The sequence below is a fragment of the Ambystoma mexicanum genome, chromosome 12 (assembly GCF_040938575.1).
Source record: "Ambystoma mexicanum isolate Mex_15411 chromosome 12, UKY_AmexF1_1, whole genome shotgun sequence".
Lineage (NCBI taxonomy): Eukaryota > Metazoa > Chordata > Amphibia > Caudata > Ambystomatidae > Ambystoma > Ambystoma mexicanum.
This window is the reverse complement of record NC_090936.1, coordinates 444008582-444023275: the sequence shown is the minus strand read 5'-3', so window position 1 is coordinate 444023275 and position 14694 is coordinate 444008582. Positions and strand designations below refer to the sequence as shown.

The 14694-nt window shown below is 45.7% G+C and overlaps 1 protein-coding gene across 8 annotated transcripts in view; it reads right to left on the bottom strand.

Moving 5' to 3' along the window:
• CACNA1C (calcium voltage-gated channel subunit alpha1 C) overlaps positions 1 to 14694 on the bottom strand; it is a 2322072-nt gene that overhangs the window by 1407634 nt on the left and 899744 nt on the right. For all 8 annotated transcript variants that reach the window (XM_069628642.1, XM_069628646.1, XM_069628641.1 and 5 more), the window contains exons 8-9: positions 9628 to 9731; positions 326 to 498 (exon numbers count right to left, since the gene is read on the bottom strand). In XM_069628642.1, coding sequence (XP_069484743.1) covers positions 326 to 498; positions 9628 to 9731 — 277 coding nt within the window. The remainder of the gene's footprint in view (positions 1 to 325; positions 499 to 9627; positions 9732 to 14694) is intronic.

Below are 14694 nucleotides of genomic sequence, written 5' to 3'. Positions count from 1 at the left end.
GGTTAATATAGTGAGCTTTGAGTACCTCCAATATCAACATGTCGAACTAAAACAAAGTTTTGCTAGGGATAAAAGAATCAAAGCAGGATCCTTCAAAAGCCCTTCATTGGTCTACCACTTTTATATGATGGGTGCCATTTGGCATCCTATTGGCAAATGTTCAATATGTACAGTGCACAGCTACTTTTTAATCAACACCATCAGTTCAGCAGTACAGTTCTACCGAGGTATGCCTTTGCAACCCTCTGCAAGGTGTACAGTGTCTTCCTCTTGTACAGAATAAGAACAGAGCATGTTTTAAAAGTGGTAAAGAATTAGAGCTCACTGTTTCGGGGTTTATCGTCATCCAAGCCTTCGTCCTCGTTCTCCGGGTCGATGTCTTCGGCCTGGGTTATCCAGTCCAAATATCCCTTTAGATCTTCCTCCAGCTGCTGTTTCTCTCTTAGTTTCTGGAAATCTCCCCGGGCTTTGGCCTTCTCCCTCTCCTTAGAAAACTCTCTAGAGGGGTGGCGGGTGGAGTGGCAGGAAGGAAGGATAGGAGACAAAGGTAGAGAGCTGGTTACATGAGTTCATCGATTGTGTCAAAAGCACAAAGGAAAATCATTGCTAATCAATCAGTGCAACCTTCTTCTATATTACATCAAGCTGGGATATGCTCAAAGCACTATCGGCCTCATTATGAGTTTGGCGGTAAGTGGTAATGTTGGTGGTAACTCTGTAACCGCCAACTTTACCACTATGCCAAATTAAGAGTGCGGGCCTGGAGTGGAGGATTTGCCTCCAGGAAAATCCTGGAGATAAATCCTGTGACTCACTGCCAAAAAATCATCAGAATCGGCAGAATTATGCCGTGGTAATTCCATCAAAAAAAATCCCCATTGCGTCCAATGGTCTCAAAATAAATGAGGATTTACACTGCTACCACCACTTGTAATCCAGCGGAAATTCCGCCGGACCAAGTAGCGGTAACAGTAATTCGTATAGGACGATTCTGGCGGATTTACTGCCGGAATACCACCCAACTCGTAATGAGGCCCATATGTGCTGTAGGGTGGTGGAACGTTTCTGTAGAGAAATGCGTCACGATACCCCATGAGTTCCTCAACATCTGGTCAACTCACGCAGCTGAGCGTTGCTCAGCCAATGCTGATTGGAGTGTTACCAGGGTACTTTGGAGAGCAATTATTCAGTTTAATATCCTACGTCACTATAAAATTGGCTCACAGATAGTGCTGCGGCTACTCTGCAAAGAGAACTCCCCACCTATGGAAGACAGATACGTGATATCGGCCGGCCTTCCAGGACTCAACATACCTGCATCCAAATTTAGTGCCCTCCCAACAGGGGCTAGGTTTGTTGACTCATCAAATAGTCAACTCCAGTCAGGCTTCAAGAATATACACAATAAATACCCATGAGAACCATTTACATGTAGGCCATTTCAGCAGCGATGATCTACGCGTGTGCTGGTCATTTGGAAAGCCTGATTGGATGTTCGTTGTGAATACGTTGGTGAGCTGGGCCCGACTGCTCACACATAGTAGCCCCCAAGCAACTCTCATCCCCTTTCGGAAAGTCAACCCCTTCTTCCCATTCTCGGTAAACTGCAGATAGATTGGCGCGGGATGATTCTTTCCTGAGTGTGGGCGCATCTTTTTGGAATTCTTTGCATTTTGCTAAGCTCTCTGGAATTAGAGCCGCATGGGTTGCCTATTACTCCATCAGATGATGTAGACGAGGGGTTCTCATTTAAGATGTTTTATTTGTTTCATTAGGGTGGATATGAACATCTTCTGTGGTTTTGACATGGGCCCATAAGGTATAGTATTTACACCATTGGTTTTCCCTCCCTGGCTGAAGGCTAGAACATTTTCTGTTCCTCTGTCTTCTCTGTGGCCACATGTTCTGTCTAGTCAGGGTATACATTCAGTGATCCTTTTCCGCATCAAACTCCTGTGCTCCTGGGGCACCTTGGCTTTTGACCTGTCCTTGGTTTAATGGCTTGCAGTGGCTTCCTTCCCCCCCATTGAGTTTCTCCCTCATCTTTTCCTCTATTCAAGGTCTGTAAACTCTGCCTTTCCCACAAATGGTCCTTTCTTGTCTTAGCCTATCCGCTACTGTTGTTATGCTATTATCTATAGTTTACATACTTAGCGGTGGTTCAAGGCGTGCCTACCAGATAAGAGCATTCAATGATGATACTAACACTTGCATACGTTTCCCTTAACCCATCCCTCCACCCAGTATGTTTTTACTGTTAGCCACGCAGGAGGACATCATAGCTGACGTATGTTGAGGTATAAAACCTTTTGTGTAACCGAAATGCATACAGAGTGTGTGAGTTACAATCTTTTTGTTCACCAGGTTTCCCTACCTCATTGAATTGATAATAACATTGTATTTTGCCATATTCTTGACTCTGTCTGGTTATTTGGGCGTGAGATCATTTATTGCGGTAATCCCATTTGACACTTGGAACCCTCCAGGTGCTAGTGCACACATCGGTGCATTTCCAGTTGGTAGCCGTCAAGTGGTGTTGAAGTGTGATTGTGTACGGTTTGTTTTCATGTCAGGTGTTGTGAAGTGTTTGTGGATTGTGGTGCATTCGAGGTATGGTTGTGTTTAGCTCAGAGTTTGCAGGTGCGTAGAAGGAAGGGGTGCTGTCTACTGTAGGAGGTGGGGTGACCATTCATTACAACCATCCCTAGTTGTGGTAGGAGGATAGACATGCACTTTCTCCCTCCTTTCTCTCTCCAAAATATCACTCACCTAAATGCAAGTCAATGGAAACATTGGATTCCTGCACTTACCATCTCAATGTGTTGTGCTTCTGAACACTAACAATCCTATACTTTTAGGTGCCAATGTGAGATTGTCACCAGATGACAAGCGAACCATAACGCAGCTCACCCCTCTGGGATGAATGTTATAGACAGAGGAGTTCTATACCATACTAGGTGAGCTCTCAGTAGAAAATGGCAGACGACTATAATGTTAGGTATGTGAGGTCGCAATATAAATAAGAAAATATCATTCTGTCTTGACTTACAGATTTTATTGCTAAATTCAGAGGCTCTATCAAAGAAGCAATATGAAGAACTTCTGGCCATACATAGACAGCACAACTGACAAATACAGAAATAATGAATGGAAATCATAACATTTCAATCAGTCAACCAGGATGCAACAAAAGTCTGTAGGGAATTGTCATACAAATATATTGCAATTTAAGTTGGAAATATGGATTGCAAAAATACCTTGTTAACTTAGCTTGCCCAGACTTTAGAACATATTTTCTGAAAGGCAGGCTTAGATGGTACTGGGTCTCTGTATTAGTTGTACGGAGCAGTATCACGGCTCAACATGTGCACTCGCTACTAGCCAATGGTGAGTGATAATGGACTCCTGGTGAGCCAATAATCCTGTGCTTTGTGCATGTGTAAAATTTAGGGGGCAAGGGACTTGTTATACCTGGCTAGTAGCTTGTAACTTGAAACGTGTACTCTTAGTTGTAGCGTGGGCACAGTCAGTAACATTTCATGGGCACTGTTTGCATTTATTTAATAAAGATATTTCTGCTAAAACCAAAACATGTGACAAATAACAGTAAATGACAACGTTTTTTATTTACTTAGTGTTTCTTTTATACTGGGAAGGTATGGAGGGGAATCTATTTTAAGAGAGTCTCCGATATTTTATTTGACAGTGACGAATTCAGTACTATAGCGTGAATAGAGAAGATATGTTTCAATAAGTAAATGTATTCAATTTTATTTTTGATAGTTTTCTTTTTTCAACTAACCATTGAAACCGTTTGGTGATTTAAAGCATTAGTAGTATAACATTTGTAAATTCTGTCCTTTTCTTATTTTCAAGGCTAGCAGCAAAATGCATATTCTCACCTTGATATTCACTTTATTATTATCACAACAGACAGTTCTAGCACAGTACGGAATACAATCCACCCTGTAAAGGAATGCAGAGGACAGACAGTCTGAAAGAATGAAAGGGAGGCACTCTGGATACTGTCAGGAGGGTAGTCGGTATAGTAGATAATCACAACAGTTCAAGGATACTTGGTTTCAGCACAAAGGGAGCAATGGGTCATAAGATTCCACTAGGGGCCTTTGGAAAAGGACTAGAGGGACAGAACCACAATGTACCTTGTGCAGGAGGAATTCTTGGTGCTCGACAGGGTCGAGTCGGTCTCAGGGCGCTTTGCAGCTTCTGCAACAGAGTTCAAGATGGGAGACAGCTGTGGGTATCAGGCGACAAGCAGTTCAGTGAGTGAAGCTGGATGGACGGCTGCTTGCTAGCCCACACGGCAGCTGGTCAGCATTTCTGAAGCACTGGTCAAGGCATCTCGGACGGCTTGAGCGACTGTGGCGTAAAAACAGTCAGTGGTGCAGTCGGTTGCAGCTTGAGGGCCTTGACTGGCTCGAAAATGTCCTTTAAGGTGGACATCAGTACATGCTCATCGAGGTACCTTTCCTAGCTTCTTCACTGGGCTTATGTCATACTTTAAGGTGTACGTCCCAAAGCTGAGGAGAGTGTTGCACGCAGCTGCCTTGTCCTTGGATTAGTGTTCAGAGACTCTCTGGCACTTCCCACCTAGGAAGCTTGCTGCAGAGCCTAGCAGGGCTGGGTACTGCTCCTGGAGCTGCTGGAGGGTCCTCTGGATTCAGTATCGCCCTCTGTTCCATGGGAGATGTTTTTGGGAGGGATCTTGCTTCCCTCTTGAAGGTCCTGGCCTTTCTTCACTGGCAGAAGATGTAAGGCATACTCTACCTTCAGCCATGGTCGAATGATGAACTCTACTTTATGCTTCTTGTGAAGCCTTCAGATGATCTGCCAAAAGTGGGGCTCAGACTTCTTTTACAGCCAAATGGACCACAGGGATTGGTGTAGGATAAGCCTTCCTTTAATGAACCAATCCTGGGTCCCCACCAACAATTTGCTGTATGCGTGAGGGCATAAACAGAGTGCCTTGCAACAGAAAAGGTAAAGGGGTGAAAACATGTAATACTAAGTCTCACCCATCTTCCTGTCTGTTGTGGATCAAAGGGTCCCTCTAGTTAATGGAGCTCTCTGTTGTTCCTGATTACAGCGGCAGGTATCCCTTGAAGCTGCGGATGAGAACAGACTTTATGGCTCCGCCAAACCGCATACTCGAACCTTCTAAATGGGGGTCCCCCTACAGGGATGACTACTGTAAACACGCAGTCCCAGACATGACTTTTCACTGTCAATCGATACTGAGGGCAGGAGCTGGCATCAGGTTGACATAGTTGCATATGAAAGGTTGCTGGGGTTTCCTGTCTCCATTGATAGCCTCTGCAACCAGACCCCATGTAGTCATGTTGGAAGTACATTATATTTGTAAGTTTATCACTGCCACCAGATGCAGGGCCCAACAAAATGACAGGGTGGATCCATTGAGCCTTTGTTAGTTAATTTGGCTGGTCCTTGGCTGGGGGAAGGTTTGGCCCTCCCCCTTCTGGAGATGCCTCATGTACTCTTCTTGTCATATCCCAACTAAATATGACAGGGGGACTGCGCCTGTGGGCTGTGTCCACCCAAAATATATGATCTATGCGTATGTCATGCAGTGAGCATAGGAAAATGTCTGTGAATTAGCCCCACACATTTTTTGATGTTGATCTACCATCATTCAATTTAATTTAAAACTTCAAAAAAGCCCAGTTACATCAGAACCCTTTCCCTATTCCCCTCCCCTCACTTACCTACTGGGCTGGAGCTTTGTGCTCCGGTCCCGGTGCTCCTCCCAACGCGGCCATGGAAATGGAAAGGGGACTACGCACCTTTCCCTCTCATAAGCTCAGGATGGCGAGCCGTTACCGGCCATGTACGCCTCCCGGCTGGGGTGTCATTGCTACAATAATGAATAGATTGATTTTTGGTTTGCAGACACTTGTACACATGGGACTAAGTTGTCAATTATAAATGCATTTAAATGCATGTAAATGCATTTATGAACACGCTTTAGGCAGGGCAACACCCACACTTGCACATAGTACTGCATAAAGGGATCACATTTGTGGCACAGAACGGTATATCCACTGTAGATAGAAACAGCTTAAAGGCAGCAAGGATGAAGCTGTTCATATTTGATGGGTGGAATATGGGTCAATTATCTGAATAAATAAAAGGCTCTACTACAGTGCACATGGTCTAGGTAATAGTTTTATGTGTGTAGACTCATTTGATGCATGATGCATGGCTTGACCGCATTTCATAGATGTGGAGTCATCAGAAAGGGCAGATGGTGTAAATTGACAGCTATGTAATCAGAGCGGGGCAAATACTGATCAATTGGTGCAAATTCACACCCAGATGAATTGTGCTGGACCAAATAATCTGTTTTTTTCAATACCAATTCCTTATAAGCAAATACTTCAATAGATAGGTAGCCTGTTAAGATCTTACAAGAAGTCAGAAATATGGGAATGTGTTGGGCTCAACAAGAAGGCAGGAAAATTCCCTTGGGTTTAGTTTATTTATTTATTTGTTGGATATTTGTAAGGTACCTATACAACATAAGGTGCTTCAGGGTGCCACAAGACAAAAGAGGGGGGGGGACAAGGGGGAAAAATACAATAATGGTCCTACTAGGCCTTGTGACATTCAGATGGTGCAAGTGCAGAACAAGAAGTAGGCAAGGGGGGAGTTCTGGTCTGTGTAAAACAAGTGCTAAGGCAGGAAGGAAAAGGGTGAAGAGGCAAGTGCTAAGGGCAGGCCAGAGGGCAAGTGCTAGGGAATGCAGGAAGTGCAGGGAAAGGATGTGGACTGGGCAGGGGGTGCAGGGGCACTGTAGTACTCAGAGGGAACCACGCAGCCAGTCAAAGAGGCAGAAGAAGGTGTTAGCAGGAGGGGGTGAAGGAGGAGGAGAAAAGGAGGGTCTTCAGGAGCTTCCGGAACATAAGGAGATCTGGCTTAAGACAGAGGAGGCAGTAGAGGGAAGCTTGAAGGAGAGCTGTGTGTCATCTGCATAACACTGGAAGTGGGGAGAGAAGGAGAAGGTCAGGTAGGCCAGAGGGGCAAGGTAGATGTTGAAGAGCCACAGTGAGAGGATAGAGCCTTGAGGGACGCCACGAGTGGAGAGTGAGATGGAGGAGAGAAAAAAACCCAGTTGAACCTTGGAAGATTGGTTGGGGAGGAAGGATGTCACCCAGTCCAGTGACAGGCCTGTAATGCCCAGGGAGTCACAGAACTGATATGTCAGGATGGTATGATTGACTGCGCCGAAGGCAGAGGAAAGATCCAGGAGGATAAGAACGGATGGAGAGTTAGCATCAAGATTAGAGAGCAAGTCATCACAGGTGTTTAGTAGAGCAGTTTCTGTGTCTCTGGCAGCTCTGAAGCCAGACTGGTGGTCGTGGAGACAGCCGACAGATTTGGTGTTTTGGGTCAGTTGGGAGATGGCCAGCATCTTCAGGAGTTTGCCCAGGAAGGTGGTGATGGAGATAGGGCGATAGTTAGAAGGGTAGGAGGGGTCAGAAGATGACTTTTTAAGGAGGAGATGCAGAAGGGAGTGCTTGAGGGGAAGATGGAAGGAGCCAGTGGAAAATGAGTGGTTACAGAAATCAGCCAGGGAAGGTGCAAGGGAGGCAATGTTTTCCTTGATAGTTCTGAAGCAGCAGGGGAGCACCTGTTTTGAGGAGACTTTCATAGAGAGGACTAGTCTAGAGACCTCATCCGGTGCTATGGGAGAGAAGGAGGAGAGAGGTAGGGAAGAGGAGAGGGGAGTCAAGGGAGCAACTGCAGCTAGGGAGGGAAGTAGGAGTGGGAAAGAGCAGAGTGAGGACAGAATGTCTTGAGTTTTGGAAAGGAAGTGGGATGCCAGAGACATACAATGGGTCAGGGATGTCAGGAGGATGTTAACACTGCAGAAGGACTGGCGAGTTCCTTGCAGGTTTTAAACAGTTCACCAGAGTTTTTAGTGGCCCTGAGATGCAGGCTTGGATGTGAACCCTCTTCTTCGAGCGAATGGAGAGCCTGCATTGCCTTTGGAGCTGGTGACAGAACAGTTTGTCAGAGGATCTGTCTGATGCCTGCCACTTCCTCTCAGCCCCTCTGAACTTGTGTTTCAGAGAGACTAGGTCAGAGTCATACCAGGTGTTGCGCTTGGAGACAGGCTTCTTTCGAATCCTCATGACAGGGGCAGGGATATCCAGGGTATTGATGATAGAAAGGTGAGAATTAGCAAGGACAGAGTCAGTGTGGAGGTCCATTGCAGGAGTGGGAGGGGGAATGCAGGTGGCAGCAAGGGCAGCAACTGACACTCGCTTCATCAGTGAAATGACAGAGAAGGAGACAGGCAGATCAGGCAGAGGCTTAGCAGGGGAACCAAAGAGATCCAGATGAGAAGACAGGAGGGATTGGTCAGACCAGGAGAGAGGTGTAGTGAGAGGCTTGGAGATAGGAATGTGTGAGGATGAGAGCATGCAAGGTGTGTCCAGAACAGTGCGTTGGACCAGAGGGATGAATGGTGAAGGAACAAACATTGCAGAGCCTGCGGAAGAGCACAGTGACTGCCTCGGGAGAGTCCAGGTGAATATTGAAGTCACAGAGGAGAAGAATTTTGGAGTTAGGGGCAAGAAGGGAAGAGGTGAGGTCCGACCACTCAGAGGGGAAGAGGGCGACTGTACCAGGGGTCCTGTAGATGGTGGCGAGCGTCAGTGATAGGTTTGGAGAGACGCTGAGCCTGCAGACGAGGCATTCAAAGGAGGAGTAGGATTGAGTGGGAATGATAATAGCAGTGATCCAGTCGGGGAAGATGAATGCCACTCCGCCTCCAGACCAGTTAGGCCTGGGCTTGGAGAGGATCTTGTGACCCTCAGGCAGGAGTGTTTCAAAAGCAATGACAGAGCTGGCAGTTCTGAAGTAACGTGAGGAAACATGTTGGCAAGGTCAGCAATGAGTGCAGAAGTATCATTCACACCCACCACCAGCAAGTGGGTCATTTCCTCTCGAATTACTTATTTATAAAATGGTCCTTTGATTAATATCTCTAAATAGATGTAATCCGAGAACAAACTTGATTTCGTCATATTTGATAAATGATGCAACAATGGCTAAAAAGGTGTCAAGCTTATACCATAACATGGAGATAAAACAATCAATAATACAGACAGAAAGACAACAGTCGTGTGTAAGGAATACTGACTGTGTAGGCAGTCGCCATAATGAGGAGGACACTTGAGCAGCCTGATAATTATATATACTGGATGGGAAACTTTAAAAGCCGTGGCGGGTGTATCTGAAAACACTATCCTATCATGTAGGCGACTGCTTCAGAGCTAGGCAGCTAGTAGGGGCCAGGTGCCTTTGCGTTTTATTATTAGTGATTGATATAGCACCGCATAGAAGACTTCTCCAGCTTCTAACCGCTTGACCTCCACTTCCCAAGACGAGCCTGGTGCTCCTTAGCCATCCCCCTGGCTGCGGTTAAACAATGGCATGCTCATCCCTGGGGAGCATTCTGAGGGCTGAGCCTGTGTCCTTGGTTGTGATTGGGGGATGCTTGCAGCTGGGGAATTATGAGAATGGCAGGCATTGGTCCGTCTTTTCAAATGCCAGTAAGGGAAGACTGACGCAGTGACTTACCCACTCAAGACACCAAGAACCAGATTCAAGACGAAGAAGGAGCCAAAGATGACCAAGCTGACGAAGTAGACCCAGGGGAGCTCGTAGCCCATCGCATCCTGCATCTGCAAACACAAGGGAACGCTGAAAATTAGACAGCGAACTGGCACGGGCACAGCACAGGCACATTTGTCAAACCAATACCTCTGTTTCAAATTGTTGGTGTGCAGTAACATAGCTCAACATGGCATACCATAGTAAACACAATACCACTGACCTAGCCGAGGGATCTCAGTACGCCTTTATCGTATGAGACTACTGTACGTGTGACTCGTACCATTACTGCGACTCGACAATGTCGCCTGGTAGGAAACCTGTGCCTTTGCGCACTTCAAAAATCCCAACCTCCATTACTGCACCCAAGCAGAGCAGAGGTAGGTTGTGGGGGTGTCCCCCGCTTTTCTTGGTCGCAATAACGGGTGTCAGGGGTGTCCCCCATTTACCATAACAGTGGGGGGGCGGAAGGACCCTGCGGCATCAGCACCGCCCCACGTAAGAGTGAGGAACTGATGATGCAGGGGTACAAGGGAGTCAGCGGCGCATACATACGTGCGCTGCGGTAAAGGTAAGTGGGTTGGGGCAGTGGGGGTTGGAGGACTGCGAGCAAAATGTTTCTATCTGATCACTGCTCCGTGTGGTAATTTGCATCGACACTTTCGTTGGTGCAGTTACGGACGGCGCAGTGAACACATAGACTCCTGCACATGTGCACAGGGAGTCCTCCTGAGGTAGCAGGAGAAGGCTGGAAGGACTACCAAAGAGGCTGCAAGTATATAGTTAGTACAAACCTCTGATAAAACCTAATACTGTAGGTCTCGATGCAGGCTGGATGGATGAATTTCTTTATGGGATTCCTGCTGGCCAGAATTACCGCTACCACCAGCGGTAATCCAGGAAATCTGCCTCCATACGTAAAATAGAGCCGGCACGTTGCAAGCGGATGAGGATTCATTGAAATAGCCCCAGTTTCTCAGTGAATCCCCGGGCATTATTCAATTCATTCATTCGGATAAGCATAATCCATAAAACATTTTACAATGTAACACAATACATAAACGTATATAATGCCAATATACATGGATGCGAGCAAAATAAAATCCGACCGACACATCTTAAAAGCAGAGTTTCTGGAAAGCAGAAAAAATCACCAGATACAAACAATACCAGCCTACAAGTGCAAATACTACCTGGAGTGCTAACAGGTGACTTCGCCTACCCCATGCTTGCCCGAAATACATCAGGGAGCCCAGCCCACCTTCGGGGAATCTGCCCACCGCAGGCCGAATAGAGCTGGGTGGCACTGGACAAAGCCAGTGTACAGGCTACGCCTCTTCATCAATGAATAGTAAAAGGTGAGATGAATCTTCTGCGGCGGCTGGACATAGAAGTGTCAGCCGGACATCCTGACCAGAGCCGTGCCTTTGTCCTCAGGGGGAGACAATTCAACCTGGCCCTCCTTATAGGTAACCTATTAGCCCAGGTCAAGACTTGCTGTGTAAACACTGCTGAGAATATTGCACGCTTCTGGTTACAAGATTCCCTGCTCTCCCGCTGCTGTACCCCAATCCTATTCTTGAAAGGAGTGGCTATATTTTCCCCCATAATCAAAGGCTCTTTAAAATAATGGCTGTGAGTTGAGTGTGTACATGGTTCAGCCTTCTGGATGATAACACCTTCATCATCAGTTGGGTGTGTGTAGCTCTCTTATGACTCCACTGTAACGGGGGCAGGGGGGGTAGTCTTACCCTATAAAGTTTAAATATTTGCAAAGTAATTTACATGCAAGCATTGTTTGAACCCTTGCGAAAACACATCTAGATGGTACATTCATCATTTTATCCCAAAAGCAAGCTACTTGTGAAAACTTGTGAAAACACATAGATATTCAAAATGTAGATATACAGCTTTTTATTATTTAGCCGATATGCTAAATGTTGGACTTTTTTAATGAAAATAATCTATGCAGTGCAAAGTTGTGCAATGTACGAAACAACAATATGTTCATTTCAGGGCATAATAAATGCACTTCCACATAAGAAGACAAAATCATAAGGTGATCAGAGCATCACGAGAACAAATTGAATGAACACACATGCGAAAAACAAACTCATAAGGTAATCGGAATGTCGTGAGAACAAATTAAATGAACACAGAGTAGTCACTGATTTAGTGAATTGGAGACTTAGATCAAGGGTCTCCTGTGCTTGGCACACGACATTGTTCTCACGACATTCTGATTACCTTATGAGTTTGTTTTTCGCATGTGTGTTCATTCAAGACCTAAGTCTTTTTGGAAGAAGTCATTTTCTGCAGCTTGAAGGTCTGAAGCCTTGACATGGGCCCATTTTGGCAAGCTGCGTTCATCTATTGCACTGACCTTACTAACATATATGTTCTTGATCAGGTCAATCGGTTTTGCTTTAGACGGACTCATGAACCTAGACATTCTGCCCAAGGCATGTTTAACTGTGTGCTTGTGTAGTGATATGCAGGGCTCCTGAAAATGTAGACGCAAACCGGGTTCCTAAATAGTGAAACTCCTTGGCCATAGGAATCAAGGAGTCATTGCTATGCATTGGGGACCATTTGATTTCGGTCATTGCCCATCTGGCAGACCATGGCAGCTGATTTCTCCGCATTTACCTTGAGGTTCAGATAAGGCGTAAAGAGGGTGTACATGCATTAGGAAATACAGCTAGTACGGCGTAAATGGATGAGGATTCACGTAAAAACCGCTAGCGGTTTCCCAGTTAATCCACATACATTTTAAACACTATTTTTAAAACTATATCGTGCAGGGTAGTGGATCTCAATGCTACTGTCCAATGTTTTTTTAATACACAAATCAGACAAATCTGACTCCTAACAAAACTAACCGTTCAATGCTCCCCATTAATACATGTTTTAAAAGGTTTTAGCATAATTGGCCTAAAAATATTTGACCTAAAACATTTGATCGAATATTTGTGACCTTTTTTCGGTCAAATTTAATAAAAGGTAAAGGTAAGGGTATAGATTAAGTAGAGGGGGAGTGGGGAGGGGAGTTGCGGGGGGGTCTCCCCTCGAATTTGAGACCAAAAAAAGGTCAAATAAATTTGATCAAATGTGATTAGATCAAATGCTTTAGGTCAAATAGCCCCAAAAGGTTTCAAAAGACTTCGATTTGAAATTTTGCATTTTGTTTGTGCACTTTTGGTCAAATCGATCTATTAGATATACACATATACATCTATGTGTAAGTAGGTGTAGGGGAGGTGAGGGGTGGGTGTTGGGAGGGTGGTGGCATGGTGAAAGATGAGGGGAAATGGGGGGTGACCACCATATGAAAAAAGGGTTGAATTCAGGTCAACCAAAAGTGCGCAAACAAAATGCAGATTTTCGCATTAAAGTTATCCGAAACATGTAGGCCGCGCCCGAATAGAAAAGCTTCTCCGTTCTCTCCGCGCCCGAATAGAAAAGCTTCTCTGCTCTCTCTGCCCCGAATAGAAAAGCATCTCTGTTCTCTCCGCGCCCGAATAGAAAAGCTTTACCGTTCTCTCCGCGCCCGAATAGAAAAGCTTCTCCGTTCTCTCCGCGCCAGAATAGAAAAGCTTCTCAGTTCTCTACGCGCCCGAATAGAAAAGCTTCTCTGTTCTCTCTGCGCCCGAATAGAAAAGCTTCTCCGTTCTCTCCGCGCCCGAATAGAGAATCTTCTCCGTTCTCTCCGTGCCCGAATAGAAAAGCTTCTCCGTTCTCTCCGTGCCCGAATAGAAAAGCTTCTCCGTTCTCTCCAGGCAAAACACATCTAAAAACATCAGGAGACTCTTCACCGTGTTTACCTCCCCATGTCGAATGCCGGTAAACATTGGATCCATACCAAGACGCTATTCCATCTTGCATTTTGGCAGTAGCTGTTACTGATAGTATTATTTGGAATCCTGCCAGAGGTAAATACCCCTTAGGCTGTACTGTAGTGGGTGCTAACAGAGGCCCCCTCAATACAGTACTGCGGTGTTAGCCTTGCACACAGCTGGTGTGATGATGCCCTCTGGGTGCCAATCATGAAGGAGGTCTTGCATCTTTGCATTTTGTGCACTGCATCGATTGCCCTCTTAATGGTTCCGCCCACCTCTACAGCTCCCATCCAGGTGGGCTTTCCATCTTAAATGCCCAGAAAGCAATTGCAGATCAAAGCACGCGTATACTTTGCATAATAAATAGATGTATGTGTGATCCTTTTAATGACCAATGACCACCATCTATGCAGGGTGCCTAGAATACTTTAACAAGTCAGGGATCCAGTGTCCCTTCTCTGTGATCATAGATTTTTACACTCTCTGTATTTATAGCACGCTTTAGGTTAAGGGTTCACAGCAAGTGTCCAATTCATCGTAAAGAGTACTGTTGTGACTCTGATCGGGACGAGAACGATGCTGGAACAGCTGACATGCCCAGAACACTGCGTCCTTCTAAGATTCTGCGAGCCACGAGGAAAATGGTTAAATTACTTACAGGTAATCTTCGTTATTCCGAGTCCAGGTCTTCCTCGTCATAGCCCTTACTCTACAAGTATTCGTCTGTTATCAAAGGCAGGGCTGAACTGGCCTATAGGGTACTCTGGAGATTTCCCGGTGGGCCTCTGCACCCTGGGCCTCTTTTGTATTTAATTTTCAAATTGTATCATAGGAAAACGGTTGGGCTTGCTTAAAATGTATAATATGGGACCACTTTAAAAATAATTTCCAGGGCCTCTTTTGGTTCCCAGTCCACCCTTGATCAAAGGGGACTCTCTTATACACCTGCACCCTCACCTCTCCACTTGCTCTGAATGGACACCTCTTCTGGGCGTGCATACCTGGACATGCAGGAATAATGGCATGTGTGTGCCATAGTTGACACATGAGTTGGATTGAGATAAAGTGGGCCTTGCTATAGCCCATTAATATGGACGCTGGCTTTATAGTAATGGCAGAGAGATCAGCATCCAATGCGCTGCGATGGCTCTGTGCACTGGCAGCCTGCTTTGGGATCTGCAGAGCAGAGGTTTGA